The sequence below is a fragment of the Ursus maritimus genome, unplaced genomic scaffold, assembly GCF_017311325.1.
Source record: "Ursus maritimus isolate PB19 unplaced genomic scaffold, ASM1731132v1 scaffold_27, whole genome shotgun sequence".
In the NCBI taxonomy this organism is placed as follows: Eukaryota; Metazoa; Chordata; class Mammalia; order Carnivora; family Ursidae; genus Ursus; species Ursus maritimus.
The window spans coordinates 39,134,878-39,155,793 of NW_024425230.1; the positions used below are offsets into that span (position 1 = coordinate 39,134,878).

At 47.4% G+C, this 20,916-nt stretch overlaps 2 protein-coding genes and 1 long non-coding RNA gene across 12 annotated transcripts in view; 1 reads left to right on the forward strand and 2 right to left on the reverse strand.

Annotated features, from left to right (window-relative positions):
* Positions 1 to 206: 206 nt before the first annotated feature.
* Positions 207 to 9,943, reverse strand: FBXL22 (F-box and leucine rich repeat protein 22). The gene is made up of 2 exons (XM_040643140.1): positions 4,400 to 9,943; positions 207 to 1,450 (listed from the first exon to the last, which is right to left on the reverse strand). Exons 1-2 carry the CDS (start codon positions 4,816 to 4,818, stop codon positions 1,114 to 1,116), a joined length of 756 nt encoding a protein of 251 aa, XP_040499074.1. The 5' UTR covers positions 4,819 to 9,943; the 3' UTR covers positions 207 to 1,113.
* Positions 9,944 to 10,091: 148 nt separating this feature from the next.
* The window catches only part of USP3 (ubiquitin specific peptidase 3), a 98,478-nt gene continuing 87,653 nt past the window's right edge, over positions 10,092 to 20,916 (reverse strand). For all 3 annotated transcript variants that reach the window (XM_040643137.1, XM_040643138.1, XM_040643139.1), the window contains 4 exons: positions 14,346 to 14,464; positions 13,159 to 13,272; positions 12,953 to 13,020; positions 10,092 to 10,883 (listed from right to left, as the gene is read on the reverse strand). In XM_040643137.1, coding sequence (XP_040499071.1) covers positions 10,718 to 10,883; positions 12,953 to 13,020; positions 13,159 to 13,272; positions 14,346 to 14,464 — 467 coding nt within the window. In that variant the 3' untranslated portion in view covers positions 10,092 to 10,717. The remainder of the gene's footprint in view (positions 10,884 to 12,952; positions 13,021 to 13,158; positions 13,273 to 14,345; positions 14,465 to 20,916) is intronic.
* Positions 14,471 to 20,916, forward strand: part of LOC103679104 — a 38,786-nt gene continuing 32,340 nt past the window's right edge. For all 8 annotated transcript variants that reach the window (XR_572849.2, XR_572852.2, XR_572850.2 and 5 more), the window contains exon 1: positions 14,471 to 15,521. This is a non-coding gene — a long non-coding RNA (uncharacterized LOC103679104). The remainder of the gene's footprint in view (positions 15,522 to 20,916) is intronic.

Sequence of the window (20,916 nt, forward strand, 5' to 3'; positions counted from 1 at the left end):
TTATCTTCTTATATACCGATTATTTTACTGTCTCTTCTCCTACTAGAGGGTAAGCTCCATGAAATTGGAATCTCTCTTTTTTCCTTGCTGGTTCTCCAATTTTGGGCAACCTGTGAGTAGGGATCCAGATCCCCTTTCCCAGAGAAGAAACACCTGGACTTAAGGGCCCGGGTCCCAGCTGGTGATGGGCGGAGCTGGAGCGAGAGCCGGGCCCACCAGCTCGTGATGCTCCCTGCCTTCCCCTCTTACCCAAGTTTCCCACCCACCCCACCCCACCCCCCGTACCTGGGACCCGGAGGCTGCTGGGTGGCCGAGAGCCTATACTTTGGTGGCTAAAGGTGGGACATCAGTGACTAAAGCTCCGAAATTGAAGTCCAGGCGTGTGTCCACGTTGAGCAAACTCAGCAGGTAAAAATCTAACTTTGTATGAGCTTCGCGCGGTTTCATTATCAAAAGACTTAACCAGGGCTGCTGCTTTTGTTTTCAAATCTTTACTTAGGGTTTTTAAAATGATTTCTTCTGCCTTTGTGATATGAGAACGGTAGAAAATTAGGGTAACTATGCGGTTTAGGTTAAGAACCACATCGACCGGCGAATTTTCTCAAATCGTGGGCCGAGCGCCCCGGCTTTCCCCCTCCCACGCTCGCGGGGAGCCGGGGCCACGGACAGCCGCGGGGTGAGCGCGGGGCGCGGGGTCGGCTGCCGGGCCCGCCCCGCCCCCACGGCGCCTGCGCCCGCGCTCTGCCCGGAGGCCACGGCAACCCATGGGGGTTATTTCGGCCCCCCGCGGCGGTCGCAGTGCCCGGGGAAGGTGTGGGCCTTTCTCCGGCTGCGGACGGCGAGTGGCGGAGGAGCCGGGCGGAAGGGCGTCGGGACAGGGCCTGGCGTTTAGTGAGAGCTATCCGAGCGTTTTCCCAGCGTCCCGTTAATCTCGCACTCCTGTGCGTAAAACCGTAATGTGAGGTAGGCATTAGTGTCCCCATTTTGCAGACCGGGAAACTGAGGTTCAGAGATGTGGCGACAGTCTGGCAGGTGGTGGAGCTGGGGCTGGAAACCAGCTCGCTCTTTCCGCCGGGGGCCTTTGGCTGGGTGTCGTGCCCCGCCGTCGTCGCTCTAGCGCGGCATCAGCTTGAGAAGGGCCGTGCCGGACGCGCTCGGAAGCTGGTCCGGGATCATGGCTGCGCTGTGCTCGGCGCGCAGCACCAGGCGCGGGCACGCGGCCCTTAGGCGGCGCAGGCCGGCCGCGCTCACGTTGCGGCAGAAGTCCACGTGCAGCGTCTGCAGCGCGCGCCCGTGCGCCGCCACGGCCGCCAGCGTGCGGTTGGTGACGCGCGCGCAGTTCTCCAGGCGCAGCGCGCGCAGGCGCGGGCAGCAGCGCAGCAGGCGCGCCAGGCAGTCGTCGGTGACGTGGCCGCAGCCCGAAAGCGTGACGGACGCCAGGTTAGGGCACCTGTGGAGAGATCGCCGTGACCCCGGGTCGGGGCCGACGGCGGGGACGGTTGGCGTCCGCCCCGCCCGCCGCCCTGCCCAGGAGTTCCCCGGCCCAGTAGCTCCCTAACAGCCCTGGGACTCGCGGGGCTCGCGGCACGGCGCCCGCCGTATTTTGTGGGCAAGGAAATGAAACGGGCTCCGCCAGTTTAAGGAACTTGCCTGGATCTGAACCAGAGTTTCCGTCCCCTTTCCCCTGCTCTTTCTGCCTCTCCACGAGACCTTAATCTGCGTGGGCTCTCGGCTTCCTGAGCCTCCGCTGGTCCTGCTGTGGGCAGAGGGGTGGCAGGTTCCAGGACAACTCTAGGTGTCCTTGGTGCTCTTCGGGCCTGTTGCTTTGGGGGGTGGGGGTGAGCGAAGGGATGCACGGTGCCCACTCTAGTCTGTCTGCAAGGTGACGTCCTGATGTTCCTGTGGGGTGGCTCAGGGACAGGCGCGGTTCAACCCTTGAGGCTGGGGTCAGGGCATGGCTCTGAGGAGGCCTGGCTCTGGGTTCTAGAGCGCTCAGTTAACCGGGACGCTTCTTGCATGCCCACTGGGATGCCAGCCTGGAAGAGGTCCAGAACTGGCAGTAGCTAGACCCGGACTGAGGACCACCTGTACAGAAAGTTTGGAGGCTCCTCTGCCTCAGTCTTACCAGCATCTGTTGGAGAAAAAATCCTGAGCAGAGTTAGATTTGGGTTGTTTCGGTGTGACATTGGCTAAGCCCCTCACTGAGCTTCAGTTTCCCTTTGTGTGTGTGCGGATGCACAGCAGGGAGGGAATAATGCCCACCAGTGGGGTTGTAGTGAAGATCACGATGGGGGTGTAAAGAGCTGCACACGGCCTTCTTAGGCACTTGTAACTCACTTTTCCTGGGAGCACACAGGATCAGATCAGTTGCAGGACCTGTCTTGTGGGCACGGGCCTTGGCTGTCTCTAGCCAGAGGGAGCTGGGGTCCAGACAAGGGCTTTCCCTTTCGAGATCAGCTTCCCCCTTAACCCCTTGACTGCACCTGCCTGGGCTAGCCTGGCTGCCCTGTGCCTGGGGAAGGGGCACATTTCACACACGGAGCCCATTCCATCTCCCCGAGTCCCAGTTCATACGGCTTCTTCAGTTTTCGTATCAAACCCTCTGCACCCTGTTTTGTGAATGAGGAGACTGGCCCAGAGGGCTCAGGTAACTTGTTTGTGGCTTATTTGCTCTCTGACCCAGGACAAATGTCTGAACTGTGCTAGTCCTCGTTTGTCAAGTGGGAGAAACTGTTGGCTCTAGGGTGGTTATGACGATTAGGTGTTTAAGCCCCGAAGGTGTTGAGTGGTCCCTTTTGCTCTAAGAACCTTTGGAGTAATTCTGGTGTAGGAACAAACCAGAGGAAGAACTGACTTCTTCCCTGCCTTCCTCAGCTGTCTGCCGTCTCTCGCTGCCGGAAGCTGATGACTAAAAGAACCAGACTTCATGAATGTTATCAGTACCTACTGTGGGCCAGTGCTCCTGTGTCATTTAATCCTCTTAACCTGGGAGACAGGTGATTTGTCCCATTTTATAGATGAAGAAATTAGGTTGGATTTAAATATTTGGTTTGGGGTCCCATGGTTGAACAGTAGCAGAACTGGGAGACTCAGCACAGAACCCTTACCACCAAGCCCTTCGTTCTTTTTGTGACACTGGGGCCCCTTGCTGCACCCAGATGGTGACACGAGAGGACCACTCCACACTCGCTGCTGTGGGAAATGAAATTCTCTTGCAGCAAGAATGGAACAACTTCAGAGCAGGCTGCCCCTCCGACATTTATCACTCCAGTCTGATTTCTGGGCCTTGTTAAATCCATCAAAATGGCCTCATCCCAGTAGGGCCCAACCAAGTCCATCTTGTTTTCTTCTGACTGTCTTTTTTAAAAAAAAAAAAAAAAAAAGGCAAGGCGGGGCCACCACTCTGTTTCCTTCCATGCCTGTCACGCTGCCAGCAAACAGCTATTAAAACTGGGTGTCAGCAAACTGGCTGAGCTGAGTTTGTTAGTAACCGAGAGGTGCTTTTCCTCAAAGGCAGGACAGGACTGGTCAATTTAGGCTCGGCAAGAGGCTGGCAGCAGAAGTCTGCTCGCATGCACTGCCCCAGGCAGGAGGCTGGGACCATAGGGGGTCGCCTGTGGCTTAGCCTCTGTACCTGTGGTAGAGTTGACCAATCAAATACAGGATGTATTTGGGACATAATTATGCCAAAAAATTTTTTGTCTATTCAAAATTCAAATATAACTTGGATGTCTTGAATTTTTATCTTCTAAAATCTGGCAGTCCTAGACTGGGTAAATCACATGACCTCTCAAAACACTGATTTGCTCATTTGAAAAATTAGGCTAAAACACCTCCCTTAGGGGTACAGAGAGATTAGTAATATTCTAACGAGGAAACCATTCTTAAATCTCACCACCCCTCCTCCTGGAGTCTGGCGTGGTTCAGCTAACCCAGAGCACCCCAGCTGTCCTTCCTTAGCTGCGTTCCACAAGCCTCGGGGTTTGTTTGCTAGGGGGAAAGCCGAGGGGTAAGCTGATGGCTGAATCCAGGAACCTTTCCCAGGGCCCAACCTTGAAAATCCAGGCCCAGCCAGACCCCCTGAGCTCTTAATGGCTGCTAGGGAGGACAGCTGCCCAAAGGACAGCGACAGCTGAAGCCCGGTCTTCTGTCTGCAGCAGAAGCAGGTCCAGGACCTGCGAGGCTAAGAGGAGGAAGCCCCCCCCCCCCCATGACTGTATGCCTTCTCGGGGGACTATGCTGGGAACGGGCCCGGATGGTCCTACTTGGGCCTGGTGTGCGGCTCCCCAAGATGGAGGCATCTTGGGCTTGCCATTTGCTCTTCCCCACCCGCCAGCAGCCACCTAGCGCTGTAGGAGCCAGACCCCGCAGAGCCAGCACTGCTCTGGAGGTGGCCTACCTGTCGCACACCCGGAGGAGGAAATCGTTGACCAGGCTCTCGTGGCGGCTACAGATGCTCCTCTGCAGGGCGCTCTTGAGCCAGTCCTCCACGCTGCACACCTGCACGTGGCTGGAGTACCAGCAGATGGAGAGGCTCCTGAGGGCAGGGCTCAGCAGGAAGTTGTCCTTCTTGAGTTCTAGGAGGGACCGAAAGTGCAGCAGGGGCCAGAGTGCGGGGTCCTCAAACACGTCCTGGAGCTGGGGGCAGGTGCTGGCCAGGTTCTTCCTGCTGTCCTTGTCCAGGAAGGAGAAGAGGTGCAGCAGGCACTCCCGGTTGAGCTGGGTGATGTGCATGGCGCGCAGCGGCCGCACAGTGTGCCTGGAGCCCGGGGACCTGACCCTCCTCCTCGTCCTCCCCGGCTCCGGGCTGGTGGACATATATGGTTGAGGAATGGTGTTTATTTTTGGCTAACAACTGGTGCTGAAGCCCTGAGAATGGGGTGGGGGTGGGCCAGGACCCAGACATACGTGCAGCAGTCTGTGGTTCGGCTTATGTTCAGAGGAACTGAAGATCCTGGCAGCAAAGCAGCCTATTGAAGTTAAATAGCTTCCTTAAAAGGGATTTCTGTCCCTTTTAGCCGACAGTGGTGCTTAGCAGAGAGCTCTTCTGGCTTTTCCCAAGGCATTTCCACTGGAGGTGGCCAGCCCGGCCACCTGTCCAGGCCTGCAGTCTGCTCCCTGGGAGGGACCCGGATTATAAATTGGATCTGTTTCCATTCTCTAGTGTTATCAGTGTGTGTCTGCTCCACTCCCAGTAGGAGTTGTTTTTATAAAGAGCAAAGGGGGACAGTTTTGTGTTCAAAGCTGGAAGTTGAAGCCATGGTGAAGGCCCTTTTCCCTGTGATCTCAGTTCCGTGGACATGGTTCGCGGGCGGGGCCGAACTACCTTCAGATCCTGCTGCCCCCCGCCGGGCAAAGGGACTTCCTCAGCCTCCCAGCTGGCTGTTTTTACCCTGAGTTGTTGCACAAAGACTTATCTGAAGTAGCTGAGCTCTCCGAGGTCCTTCTGTGTGTATGTGCATAACAGTTGAAGCTGCAGTTTACTTGGCTTTTACATCTTAATGTTTTCCCAGTTATGTGCCCCGCTGTATCTTGTTTGTATTTCCCAAAATGTCAGGATGGATGAGGAGGCTCTTGGTACAAAACTGCTCGAAACAGTTTTAGGTTCAAGTGTTTTAGTCTCCGCTTGCCCCTTAAGCCAGCCGGACACCCCCGTCACTGTGAAAGCCTTCAGTACCCGGCCGTCGCCTCGGCAGGCCGCCTGGAGGTCTCCGCTCTTGCAAGTTCTCCTTCCGTGAAGTAACGGAGATTCCTCACTGCGTGGATCTGTCTCCAACACTGCTTCCCTCCCAGGCCCACCCCACGTCCTGCGGCAGTGGTGCTGCTGTGAGCTGCCAGCGTGGAAAGGCTGTGCGGCTCCGTAGCAGTGAGGCAGGGAACAGACTTTCCTCGGCTCGACCAGCGACCACCACCGAAGTGGTTGCCTTTGTTCGTTCTCCCATTTGATTGGAATTGGAAGGAAGGGAATACTTTGCGTCCAGTCGTGTGGAGTCAGGCAGACAAGCAGCTGTATCGGACCCTCTTCTGGAACTAAAGCTTGGTCGTTCTGGTGCAGCTTTTGCCTTCAGAAGCACAAGGCGGCTAATGAAGGAGCAGCCGTTCTAGCCAACTCCCTCTGAGACACCAGTCTCCGGGGTCCTGGGGGCTTGGATACCCCAGCAATGCCAATGCCAAACGAAGGGGAAAGGGGTGACTTTTCTTAAAAACAACATACACCAAGAAACAGCTCAAGGAAGCATTTCTTCGGGAGGGTGACTAGCTACTGCTCTTACCGCAGACTCATCGTTTTAATGGTTCACAAGGACGGCTGACGGCCGACGCCCTCTCTGGCCCCGGTCACTCACCCAGTCCAAAGGGACACTGCAGCCCCTCGGATAGGTTTTAATAGAAAGCCTTATTATCTCCACTTTTCCTCCTAAATCCTGCCCAAACCAGTACTTTTTAGTGTGCTGACCTCTGGAAATGGGCAGTTCTTTCAGCTTCTTGAGGCTGGCCACCGGGCTGTCCTCGTGGCCTGTCGTGGCTTCCGCACGGAGTCCTGCAGGCCCGCGCGCGGCTGCTGGAGCGGGTGGGGGGAGCGCCCCAGAACGCAGGGAAGGTCAGGGCGCAGCGGCGGCGTTGACAGTCGCTTCTCCTTTCGCCCAGCTGGAGCCCGGCTCCTGCCCCGACACCGCAGCCCCCGGGCGGCCGCCAAGAGCAGGCTGCGGCCGGGAGCGCTGCTGTGCGGGGCCTGGAGGCAAACCATTTGCCTCTGTTTTCAAAGACCACGAGGAGCAGGAAAATAAATACCAGGAAAACAACGGGTGTGGACAGAGGGTGGTTCTTGTTTTCTGTTTGTGGCGGACGATGGGAGCAGAGAGGTCATATACAGGAACTTACCGAAAAGCAGAATCTTTATTTTTTAACCGTGGCACGCACGTGTGTGTCTTCCTTTAAAGGGTGATGGGTACCCTTTTCTCAGAGCCCCCAGACTGGTTCCTCAGGGCGGGGTCCAGCTCTGAAGGGGGCAGGCCGCCCTCGTTTTACAGACGTGCTGTGCGAGGAGAGGCGGGCCGGTCTCACGGCCTCGGGTGCGCACGGCCGCTCGTCCAGCCCTCACGGCAGGGCCCCCTTCCTGCCGCCACCTGCCCCTCCGGGCCCGCGCGGAGCTGCCGGAGAACCTAGTGCTGCAGGCCGGCCCGTCCCCTGAGCAAGTGCCCGTCACTTACGTGGCTCCCCTGAAAGGCGTTCAGAAAGAACAGTCAAGAGGAAAGAGACCAGAGCTTTAATGACGCTTTCATCCATAGAAGAGTTCAGGCTGGTGAAGCAGAAAAGGGCTGTGATTACGATGTGAACGAATCCGCCCCTTCGCCGTGGATCCTCTCGCATCACACAGACTAGGCTTCCGTGGCGAGTGAGGACGTGGGACGCAGCACCAACGCCAAGGGTCTGGAGGCCGTGACGCTCAGACCCGGGGACGGTCACACCAGCGAGGCGACGCGGCCCCCCGCCCCGGGCCGCCTCTTCCTGCACCGTGGGCACGTGCCCGGGGCTGCACCCGTCTCCTGGGACCCAGGCCCGGGCCGCAGGCGCACACTGCTCCTGAGCCTTTCCGGGGCCCAAGGGAAGAGGCCACATCAGCAGCATGGTGCATGGGGGAGTTCAGGGCACGCTGGGGCTGAGGGCAAGACGTGTATCTGAATAAACCACACCAATGAAAGAGAGGTTTGGCTTTTAAGAAATAAATATGCCCCCGACCGCAGAAACCAAGCTGCTGAGCAGGCTCCCCAGGTGACACACTTACCCAGGGCCTGCACACGTCACTGGTTTAATTCTATTACGTATGTCATGACTAGACAGTAGAATACAGCGGATGAGCAAAGGTTTCTCCACCATGGAGAGAGAGCTGTGTTGCCACAAACGGTTTCCATCACCCACCTGTGTGGGAGGACTTCTGAGGAAGTTTCTAGCTCCAGGAGCCATGTGACGGCGAGGCACTGCCTCCGCTGCGCTTGGCACGAGGGGAAAGCCCTGAAGAGCATGCGAACATCGGCTTTTTAAAACAGGTATGGTAAGGCTACACAGTTCAATTTTTTAAAAATATAAATAGGCACATTTACGTCACTGGTGTTCAAATGCACGATTCAGATGGATCCAGTCACTTTCCCAAAGAGCCTTCATAATGTCATTCAAACATTTCTGCTTAAGTGAAATCAAGCAATAAAAGCACTCCAGAAATTCAAAGAGGAGATGTGTCCGTCTCTTAAGCCAACAGTGCTGCCTGGTGACCACTTTCCCCAACAAAGCAGTCTGGATGTCCCGAAGCTCCTTCTGCTATAAAAAGACCATTTTTCCCCACCAATATCAACACTGCCCAAGGCTGTAGCTGCCCACTCGAGGGACGAAGGAAGTGCAAATGTTAGCAGTCACGGCTGTTTGCCTTCTAAGCAAAAGAGGCTGGGTTCACAGGAGAAACCGAACAGATCAAAGAAGAGGCACATTCCAAGTTCAGTTGTATGTGGTGTTAACGTATTAATATATTAGGTCAAATTATGTGGAACTTTCACTTTTGTTGATCAAAAGGTTAAATACCGCCATCTCTTATGGTTCAACCTCCTGTAATTTAGCACCATAAACTTTTGTTTTTAAAAGGTTTTATTTGTCAGAGACGGAGAGAGAGCGCACAAGCAGGGAGAGCGGCGGGCAGAGCTGGAGTAGCAGACTCCCGGCTGAGCGGGGAGCCCAGTGAGGACTCGATCCCAGGACCCTGGAATCCTGACCTGAGCCAAAGACAGACACTCAACCGAATGAGCCACCCAGGCGCCCCTGCACTGTAAACTATGCTCTATACATGTTTCCCTCTTATCTTCTGGACTTTGTGTCTAAGTTGTAAGACCTAAACACAACAGAATTTTCTTCTCTGGAGTGAAAATGCAGACCAGCGCTGTCTCCAAGAGCCCTACACACCGTCGGAACCGCCCTAGGCCGAAGCATTCTCTGCCACATGTGGCTGCTGAGCCCTTGAAATGTAGTTAGTGTGACTGAACTCGGTTTTAAACGTAATTTTAATTAAAATTTAAATACAATTTAAATAACCACTAGTGACTGCTACACCAGATAGTACAAGTTTAGCCGTAACTGCAGTTTGTTCCAGGCCATGTTCAAGTGTTAAGCAGCTGATTTCTGCCCTGAGAAAAATACAGGATCTATCTAGTGACTATTAAAATGGAAATGGAGCCACATCTCCTGCAACTTCAAACATCTGACCCAGGAGGACAGCCATCAGATTATTCATGCACTTAAAAGAAAAAAGCCAGGTTTTGTTTTGTTTTTAATGGAAGAAACAAGATTACCAAAAATTTCGGCTGGCTGGCTTAATATGAAGGACATTCTGCCCCTCGCAACAGCTTGTAGAGAACGGAGAAGAAACACGACTGGAACAAGAGCTGATAGCGGTGCACGCCCCGGGCCAGAGCCTGCTGGGGGCCCCGTTCCCTCGCGACATCATCTGCAAGTCCTGCCACCACCCCCCATCCCATCCACAGACTGGCCTTGAATGCTGGCAGAATCACAAGTACCTCCCTTAGATGCAGTTCTGGTTCCAAATTTCAGTTTGAGTTCAATCTTAATAGTGCTTATACCTGTTTTTCTTGAAAACAATTTTAAAACAAAGACGACTAAACTCAAGAGTAGAAACTATTCAAAGTGAGAATATTTTCAGTTTGCTCTGCTATCAGGATAGGCCAGTGAGAGTTGTTAAAAACCAACAGTAGCAAAGACTCAAATCTCCTTCTGTGGAAGCAGACCCCACAGTGTAGGTGGAGGTCAGCAGGCCGACCTCAGATGGCCAAGCAAGAAATAAGACAAAAGTGGACATGCAGTTATTCCCAGCTCGAGAGCCGGGGGGGAACCCGATGCTGGTTCGAAAGGCAGCAGGAGCTCTGGTTTCCTCTCACTGGATAAATATCTGCACTATGTAGCACAGTCTGGGATTTTTAAACACTGTGTTTGGTCGTCTTTGGACTTTTCTGTACTCCTATCTCCGTGAACACACGCAAGCAAAAAATATCCCCAGAACAGAACAAAACAAAAAAACTCACAGGAGTAAGGTCTTGAATTTGCAGCACAGGTACAGCTGAACCAACAAATTTATTTAGTTCCTGCTGATAAACAGCAGCCTTGAGGGATACCAAGAGCAGCGAGGACCTGGCCTACTTAATGATGCCCTCCCGGTTCCCTTTTACAATCAAAGGACGATTACTGAGCAGTCACTGAAATCTCGTGGGCCACCAACGACGTGCACACATGATCCTGGCTTTACAGTCAACCTGGTCTCCGTGGCGGCTGCGGAAGGCAGCAGGCGGCTCCGCGGCGCCTCACGATCAGGAACGCGTCTGCCTTCGGCACGGGAGAGTAACGACGCATCGATGTAAATGTGCCTCCGAGTGAGAACGGAAAACATTAATATAAAAAAGTCAAATAGAACTAAGTTCTTGAAACTACATATAAAAACTGAATTATTACAACTAAAGCAGCAAATCAAAATATCTGCTGAGGTTTTCTGGTAGAACTAAAAAAACAAATTAGTCGGTGCCCATACGTCACTACCATTGACAAAACTAAACCCAAAATAGGAAATTGAAAAGTGCATAATGAAATTAAATCTTGGATCAAGTATTTATGGAAAATTGGAAATGTTTGTCCGGTATAGTTGACAAATAATGATTTAAAGGAGCTATTAAAGTTTATCTGATCCAGCTCTGGCCTGGCGTTCCACGTAGAAAAGGATGTAGGCCTTTGCCTTCACGACGGTGTCTTCATCGGTCAGTGTGACGGTGCTGTCATTGAAGTGGAACCAGCGACCTTCGTGAGCTGCATAGGCCGTGTAATGTCCAGAACCGACCCTGTCAGGGGAAGTGAAAAAAAAAAAAAAATGACAAGGGCTACAGAAATAACAAAAGGATCCGTGCAATCATATAATCTGTTACATATACAATAAATTATAAGGACTGTAATAGAGAACACACCCTAGAGACTTTTGGTTTAAGGTGGCTGACTGAGCTCAAGTGTTTATGTTCTCCAAATCCACCGAAATGACCAGGAATATACTGACACTGGACATACAGGGCAGAGTGCCGTCGAATGACCAGAAATCGAAGATTTTCTACAACACATAAAGCATTGTTCACATGGCACTGGATTAATGGAGAAACCAAAGAGGTGAGCACTTTCGCCCTAACAAGCATAGGTCAAGGCCTAGGGAGACCTGGACCACTGAAGAACAGATTTCCATCACAGCCTTGGAAAAATCTGAGCTTGAGAAAGTAATCTGCCTCCGGGGAAGCGCCCTCCTCGTACCGTGGCCCTCAAGCGCTTTTCTGTCAGCACAATGGCCCACGGAGCCCGAGGCAGCCCTCCCGGCGGGACAGAAGCCTCCCGGTAGAACAGACACCCCACAAGTGCTAGAAAAACCCTCACCATTTACCAGGAATGCTCAATCTCATCATTTATTATGACTCTGAACAAACAGCCAAAGATCAGCAAAACCCTGGGGGCAGGGGCAGTGTGGAGAGTATGAAAGACAACTTCTGGGAAGAACAAGTAAAGCAATTAACCACTAACAAATTTAATGTAAAAAACCAAAGAGCTTTAAAAATTCTAATTAATACCAATGGTTGCAAAAAGATACTGCAACCATAAAACAAGAATGTTCCTATTATGAAAGGAAGTCATCAGAAAAATGGGATTGCCACAGTATTAAACATTTCACAGAGGAGCTTATCTTCAATTTGGATACAGATGAAATCCAAATTGGTGATTTAGGAAAACAGGCCATGGTAGTCTTCAGAAACACAGAGATGGAAATCATTAAAGAGTAGTTAAAATGTGTGAAAGAACCAGAAAATTCACTACACAGGAGGTCCCCCCTCATCCTTGGCTTCACTTTCCAGTTGAGTTACCCAGTCAGCTGCGGTCCACAAGACGGTCCTCCTTGTAACATCTCATCAAAAGGTCAACAGAAGCTAACACTATCACAATTATAATTAATTAATATTAAATTATAATTGTAAATTAAACTATCATAGGTACATATGTGTAAGAAAAATTAGAGTGTATATATAGGGATTGGTACTATGTGTGGTTTCAGGCATCCCCTAGGGGCGCTGGAATGTATTCGTACAGACGGGAGGGGGCTGCTGTGCATGTAATACGGGTTTCGGAAGGAAAAGCACAGAAGGGGGTGGAGCAAATACTACTTCCATGAGCCTAAGACACTGATGAAGAGTATCCCTATCAACTACCAAGCCAGAAATACATTTACTGTAATTTCTGAAATCCAAAGACAGGAGCCTGTAACCTTCCAATGAGGAAAAAAAGTTGCCTAAAAAGGGATGAGATCAGACTGGTAGTAGACTTGGCCCTTGTAACGGTGAATGATGAGGTCAAGGGAGCAATGTCTACAAAGTTCTGAGGGAAAAGGGTATTCAACATGGATAGGGGTTTGTCCAGCTTTGAAGGTAAAATAGCAAATCTCAAGAAATCAGAAGGTATAAAGTAATACAAATTTTCAGAAAAAAACAAAAATTCAATAAAATAAAAAATGAATCTTTAAAATAGATGACATGAAGTAAGTTCCAAATAATTCCCATTTTCCCCCAATTTAAATGTCACCCGGCAAAGCAAATAAACTTTGGAGTAAAGACTACTCAGGATTTTGTGGACAAATAGCTTAGGTTCTGAATGCTGAGCTCAAATGAATCCTTCTCCATTTTGCTTTCATGTGCCTTCTTCCTTCACAACACCCTTTCAAGAATATTCTTTCACACCAAGATTGAAAGAAAATTCTACTTCACTCACTTTAATGGACCTGACTCCATTTGGGGGGGAGTTGAGGGAGAATTATCAGGAGTGGTGCAGAACTGCTGGCCTGCTCCGTGCTTTTCCCAAGCGTGAGAAGCCATGACACACTTACCCGGAACCATGGTGCACAACCACAGCCGCGAGGTCGTACAGGCAGTGCTCTGGGCCACTGTTCTCCGGCTACAGAACAAGGAAGAAGACATCTCAGGACGGAGTTAGGAGCAGTGGTCCGTGACATCCTATGTCCTACCTCATGTGAAGACCTGGTTTTACCGAAGAGCCATCTTTTCAGCATCTAACAAAGATAGCGCATCTCACCTCTAGCAAGTAGCATTTCATGTCCAGGCCTCTCAGGGGAAATTCTACATAGGTATCAACTTTGTTTCTTAAATATGCGGTCCAATGAAATCGTTTCAAATGTAAGCATAGCACCTGGATGAGAGAGAAATCAGACAAAGTTTATAAACAATCAATCTACATTTCAATAAAATTAACTACTTGGTACTAATGTCTCTCAGTGATATTTTAGGTGGCCTATCAGTTTATCTTTCGAACCCTGATAGTGCTTTCTTCCACATACCTTATTGTGATGTTGTGATTTATAATATAACCCCCGAAACTAATACTACACTGCATGTTAACAAAGTGAAATTAAAATAAAAACTTAAAATATATGTTTTTTAATATATAAATTATATATATATAAAGAAACCGGTCTTCACCCCCTTTCCTAACACAGAGCTCCTAAACCCTTAGGATATCCTAAGTGATAGCCATAAAGGTCTTTGTTATGTTAATGAGGTGCCTTTCTGACTGCACCTAAGGATGGGGGGACTGGTTGCCAGGGGACCAAACCCTGTGATTACAGAGTTGGAACTTCCAGTCTTCCCCACCGCACCCCAACTCCAGAGAGGGGAGAGGGGCTGGGAGTTGAACTGCCAACAGCCAGTGAGTTAATCAGTCATGCCTATGTAATGAAGCCTCTGTAAAAATCCAAAAGGAGGGGTTTGGACAGCTTCCAGATGGGGAGCCAGAACAGTTCGAGGCCCATGCCAGGCCCCACATTCCACAAGGACAGAAGCTCCTCTGTTCAGGACGCCGCCCTGCATGTCTCCTCATGCCTGTCTGTGGCGTGTCGGTCACGAGCATGAAGTGGCAAGTGGGGCTCGTGACTGGCTTCGGAAGCCCTTGTGGGGCTGAGACCTGCACCTGTGGGCCCTGGTCGCTGTCTCTGGGTAGACAGTGTCCGAGTTGTGGGGAACTGCAGGACACCCCGCTGGTTGCTCAGCTGTGGTGTGGTGGGAAGCCACCCCTCCACATGCTAGAAACTGCGATCAGGACACAACAATTATGCGTTCGTAAAGGGTTTACCTTCTACGAGCAACTCTAGAGACCAGTACAGAGCAGATCACGTAGGCTGAAGTTACAAAGATGATTTGTCTTCTCCTCAGTCATAAACACTTTTCCCCTCAAAACTGCATTATAATTTGAAACTCAGTGCTTACCTTGGGTAGTTTTTGAATCCAAAACTTTTTAGTAGATTTTTGTTTCTTTTTGCATTTGTGGCACATATATAACTCTGTCTCATCAAGTTCTTCTAAGTCAGTAAAACTGCGAAGACAATCTAAAACCAAATTGATTTGGGCAGCATATCAACAGGATGCGTTCTACAGAGGCAGGACGCCGCAGAAAACACGCTGAACTCTGAAGCTGGACAACCCTGGCTCGAAGCTCAGCGTCATTCACTCTGTGACCTTGGAAAAGTCAGCCTTTCTCAGCTGCAAAACGGAGCCCCGCAAACAACAACAAACCAAACCTACTTTGAAGCACTGTCGTGGGGAAAATAATGTGTGTCAGGTGCCTGGCATCATGTCTGCTGACATCTGGGAACGATCAGTCGATGACAGGTTATGGTACTGTTGCCTTTGGTGCTATTAGCGAAGAATCAGTCTGGATACTTTGGCTAAAAATAGTTTCCTTAATGAAATCAAGGTTTGAGCAGCAATTTTCTCTCAATATCTTGTATTACAGAGGACAAAGCCCCCAAGTTCATCAAAAAGTCAGATTCAGATCAAACATTTTCATACTCATAACTTATTAAAAAATAAACATAGCTTACAGGAGGCCACATCCCCAACTTCCTACGGTATCTCCAGTGAACCCTTTGTTCCAGGCTCTACTCTCAAAACCCTGGACAAACCAGAGGTATGTGTTTTTTTTTTAAGGTTTAATTGTGTAATCTGGGGTTTGGTAAACTGTGGCCCCAAGCCAAATCCAGCCACCTGGTTTTGTAAATACAGTTTTCTTAGAACACAGACACGCCCACTGATCGCCATATCATCTGTGGCTGCTTTTACACAGCAACAGAGTCGTGTAGTTCGGACGCAGACCTTACGTGCAATAATGCCCGAAGTACTTACTATCTGGCCCTTTATAGAAAAAGTTTGCCAATTCCTGTTGCAATCAGTAAGGTACGTATTGTTCTGTAGAGAAATAATAATATATTATTCTTTTTAGAGAAGAATATGAATGTCTGTGCACCCAGCACTTAAGTAAAGAGATGGATTCTCTCCTGTACTTGAGGAGCCAGACTGCGTGAACGGCATCCCTTAGAGTTGTGCAGTGAGCAACCTGAGCAGCCAGGTGTGGGAGCCCTGTTAGGAGTTTCCTGCATTTTCCCAGTAAGAGACCCCATATTTCCCCCTCGAAATAGGCATTCTCGTGAATTTTTTGTTGTCTTTTGGCTTGCCTTTATAGACTATATACATACATGTATGCATCTTTAAACAGGATAATGTTTAGCTAGAAAAGTTGGGTAGCAAGCACTAAACCTAGCTAATTATATTAGGAAAAGCAACACTGTCTCTGTACTCAAGAGCTTTCAAGTCCTAGTCCGCCTTGGCTTCCATGAGAAAGGGTAAGAAAGCCTGGTGGAGGCAAGGGGAGCCATGCATTCTTTGTGGAGGTTTTTTTGAGGCACAGTTGGCACGTAACATATTAATTTCAGCTGTATGACACAATGATTCAGTACTTGTACCTGTTGTGACATGATCGCCACTGGGAGTCTAGTTAACATCCATTAAAATTTCTTTTCCTGTGATGAGAACTTTTGGTTTATTTTCTTAGCAACTTTTAAATATACGATACAGCATTGACTACAGTCACCATGCTGTATTATTACATCCCCACGACTTATTTATAACTACAAGTTTCTACTTTTTGGCCCCTTTCACACATTTTGCGCACTTCCCATCCCGCACCTGTGGTAACTACCAATTTGTTTTCTATATCTATGAACTTGGTTTGGTTTGGGTTTTTTTAGATTCCACATATAAATGAGATCATATGGTATCTTTCTCTGACTTTAACTTAGCGTAATAGCCTCAAGTTCCATCCATTTTGTTCTAAATGGCAAGATTTCATTCTTTACGGCTGAATAATATTCCATTACATAAATATTGTCTTTGTCCATTCATCCAACAGTTGCTTCTTTATCTTTTTTTTTTTTTTAAGATTTTATTTATTCGACAGAGATAGAGACAGCCAGCGAGAGAGGGAACACAAGCAGGGGGAGTGGGAGAGGAAGAAGCAGGCTCATAGCGGAAGAGCCTGATGTGGGGCTTGATCCCATCACGCCGGGACCACTCCCTGAGCCGAAGGCAGACGCTCAACCGCTGTGCCACCCAGGCGCCCCTCTTTATCTTGATTATTGTAAATAATGCTGCAGGAACACAGGGATCATATATCTTTGCAAGTTAATATTTTCATTTTCTTTGGAAAAATACCCAGAATGGAACTGCTGGGTCATATGGTAGTTCTACTTTATTATTTTTTATTTTTTTTAACACTTTTTATTTAAATTCAATTAATTAACATATAATGTATTACTGGTTTCAGAGGTACAGGCTTGTGATTCATCATTCTTATATAACACCCAGTGCTCATTACATCGCACACCCTCCTTCCATCACCCAGCTACCCCATCCCTCCAACCCCCTCCCCTCCAGCAACCCTCAGTTTGTTTCCTATGATTAAGAGTCTCTTAGGGTTTGTCTCCCTCTCTGGTTTTATTTTTTCCTCTCTTCCCCTATGATCCTCTGTTTTGTTTCTTAAATTCCACATTATCAGTGAGATCATATGACTTATTTCGCTTAGCGTAATACCCTCTAGTTCCATCCACATCATTGCAAATGGCAAGATTTCATTTTCTAATGGCTGCATAACATTCCAGTGTGTGTGTGTGTGTGTGTGTGTGTGTGTGTGTGTGTGTGTATACACCACATCATCTTTATCCATTCATCTGTCGATGGACATCTGGGCTTTTTCCATAGTTTGGCTATTGTGGACACTGCTGTATAAACACTGGGGTGCAGGGGCCCCTCTGGATCACTACATTTTTATCTTTGGGGTAAATACTCATTAGCGCAATTGCTGGGTCGCAGGGTAGCTCTATTTTCTTGAGGAACCTCCATACTGTTTTCCACAGTGGCCGCACCAATTACATTCCGACCAACGGTGCATGAGGGTTCCATTTTCTCCACATCCTCCCTAATGCTTGTTATTTCTTATGTTTTTGATAACAGCCATTGTAACAGTTGTGAAGTGGCAGCTCACTGTGGCTCGTTTGCATTTCCCTGATAAGTGATGTTGAGCATCTTTCCTGTACCTTTGGCTGTGTCCGTATGTCGTCTTTGGAAAAATGTCTGTTAGGATCTTCTCCCTTTTTAAAAAATGGAACTGGTTGTTGCTGTTTTGTTTTTGCTATTGAGTTGTAGGAGTTCTTTATATATGCTGGATATTCACCCCGTAACAAATACTATTCGCAAATGTTTTCTCCCGTTCTGTAGGTTCCCTTCTCATTTTATTTCCTTTGCTGTACAGAAGCTTTTTGAAGTAATCCCATGTATTTCATTTTGCTTTTGTTGCTTTGGCTATTAGAGACAGAGTCAAAAAGTCACTGCCAAGACCTGTGTCAAGTTCACTCCCTACATTTTCTTCTAGGACCTTCACGGTTTCAGGCCTAGGTTCCAGTCTTCAGTCCATTCAGAGTTAATTTCTGTGTCCGGTGGAGGTAGTCCACTTTCACTCCTGTGCATGTAGCTGTCCAGTTTTCCCAGCATCATTTAGTGAAGAGACTGTCCTTTCCCCTTGTATATTCTTGGCTCCTTTGTTATAAATGGACCGTGTATGTACGGATTTATTTCTGGGCTTTCTATTCTGTTCCATTGACATATGTGTGTTTCTACGTCAAAACCATACTCTTGTGACTACTACAGGTTTGTAATTTAGTTTAAAATAAGGCGTGTGAAGCTTCTGGCTTTGTTCTTCTTTCTCAAGATTTCTTTGCCTATTTGGAGTCTTTCGTGATTCCATCTACTATTCTATCTACTTCTATGAAAAATACCATTGGAATTTTGATAGGGATTGCACTGAATCTGTAGATTGCTTAGGGTAGTGTGAATAACATTAATTCTTCCAATCTATGGGCATGCTATATCTTTCCATTTATTTGTGTTATCTTTAATTTCTTTCTTCACTGTCTTATGGTTTTTAGTGTATAGGTCCTTTATTAAATTATTTAAATTTATTCCTGGGTATTCTTTTTGGTGCAATTGTAAAAGGGATTATTTTAATTTCTCTGATATTTCACTATTAGTATATAAAATTGCAACAGATTTTTGTATTTTGATTTTGATCCTGCAACTTTACTGAATACACTTTTTGGTGGAATCTTAAGGGTTTCTATATATAATATCATGTCATCTGTAAATAGTGACAGTTTTATTTCTTCCTTTCCAATTTGGATGCCTTTTTTTTTTCCTTGCCTAATTGCTCTGGTGAGGATTTCAATGCCTTATTGAATAAAAGTGGTGAAAGTGGGCATCCCTGTTTTATTCCTTATCTCTGAGGAAAAGCTTTCAGCTTTCCAGCATTAAGTATGAATGTTAACTATGGGCTTGTCAGGTATGGCCTTTACTATGTTGAGGAAGGTACCCTCCATACCCACTTGAGTTTTTACCATAAACGGGTGTTGGGGCACCTGGATGGCTCAGCTGGTTAAGCATGATCTCAGGGTCATAAGATTGGGCCCCGTGTCATGCTCTGTGCTGGGTGTGGAGCCTGCCTGAGATTCTCTCTCACCCTTTGCCCCTCCCCCGGCCCCTCCTTGTGCTTTCTAAAAATAATAATAATATAATAATAATATAATAATACATGGTATTGAATTTTGTCAAATGCTTTTTATGCATCTACTGAGATAATCATATAATTTTTATCCCTGATTTTGTTAATGTGGTGTATAATATTGATTTATAGATGAACCATCCCTGCATCCCTGGAATAAATCCTGCTTGATTATGGTGTATGATCCTTTAATGTACAGTTGACCCTTGAACAACATGGGGGTTTCAGGGCATCAACCCTCTGTGTGGTTGAAAATTCATGTATACATTTTGACTACCTTAAAATTGAACTACTGACAGCCTATCACCGACCAGAACTCTACTGATAAGTCAATTAACACACATTTTGTATATTATACGTATTATATTCTGTACTCCTATAGTAAAGTAAGATAGAGAAAAGAAAAATGTAATTTAAAAAATCACAAGGAAGGGGCGCCCGGGTGGCTCAGTCAGTTAAGCATTTGACTCTTTGTTTCAGCTCAGGTCATGATCTCAGGGATGTGTGACCGAGCCCTGCACTGGACTCCATGCTCAGCATGGAGTCTGCTCGAGATTCTCTCTCTTTCCTTCCCCCCACTTGCACGCTTGCTCTAAAATCAATAAAATAAAAAAAATCACAAGGAAGAGAAAGTACACTTATAATACTGTACTGTAGTAATTGAAACAGTTCACGTGGACATGCGTAGTTCAAAACCATGTTGCTGAAGGGTCAACAATATTTGCTAATATTTTATTGAGGATTTTGCGTCTATGTTAATCAGGAATATCTGCCTGTAATTTACTTTTGTTATGGTCCCCTTGTCTGGTATCAGGGCAATTGTAAAATGGCCTTGTAAAGTGAGTTGGAAAGTATTCTTTCCTCTTCTACTTTTTGGAAGAGTCTGAGAAGGACTAGTATGAATTCTGTGCATGTTTGGCAGAATTCATCACTGACGTTGTATAGTCCCAGACATCTGTTTGTTGGGAGATTACTGATTACTGATTCAATCTCCTTACTAGTAATCAGTCTGTTCACATTTTCTGTTTCTTCATAATTCAGTCTTGGTAGGTTGTATGTTCCTAGGAATGTATCCATTTCTTCTAGGTCTCCAGTTTCTTGGTGTGTAACTGTTCACAGTAGTCTCTTAAGATACTTTGTATTTCTGTGTCATCAGTTGTAATGACTCCACTTTCCTTTCTGATTTTATTTGAGTCCTGTATTTCCATGAGAATGGCTCAAGGTTTGTTGATTTTATCTTTTCCAAGAACCAGCTATTTTGTTGATCTTTTCTATTTTCTTTTTAGTCTCATTTATTTCCACTCCAATCTTTGTAATTTCCTCCCTTCTAACTTTGGGCTTTGTTCTTTTTCTCATTCCTTAAAGCGTAAAGTTAGGTTTATTCGAGATTTTCCTTGTTTCTCAAAGTAGGTTACTTATTGCTATGAACTTCTCTTCTAGAACTGTTTTTGCTGTATCCCTTAAGTTTTGGGTACATTGTGTTTCCAGTTTCATTTTCAAAAGGCATTTTTTAAATTTCTCTTTTGATTTCTTCTTTGACCTGTAAATTGTTCAGTAGCATGTCGTTTAATCTCCACATATTTGTGGATTTTCCAGTTTTCTTCTCCTAGTTGATGCCTAGTTTCATACCACTGTGGTCAGAAAAATAGCAATAAACATAGGGGTGCACATATCTTTTGAATTAGTTGTTTTCATTTTCTTTGGGTAAATACCCAGTAGTGGAATTACTGGGTCATATGGTATTTTTTTTTTAATTTTTGAGGAATCTCCATACGGTTTACCCCAGTGGTTGCACCAATTTTATATTCTCACCTACAATGCACTAGGGTTCCTTTTTTTTCCACATCCTTGCCAGCACTTGCTACTTCTTGTCTATTTGATATTAGCCATCCT

Excerpts from the sequence above, each read along its gene's own strand:
- FBXL22 (XM_040643140.1), bottom strand. The coding sequence starts at position 4,818 with ATGTCCACCAGCCCGGAGCCGGGGAGGACGAGGAGGAGGGTCAGGTCC. Across the intron at positions 1,451-4,399 it reads CTCCTCCGGGTGTGCGACAG|GTGCCCTAACCTGGCGTCCG; the intron begins GTAGGCCACCTC and ends ATCTCTCCACAG.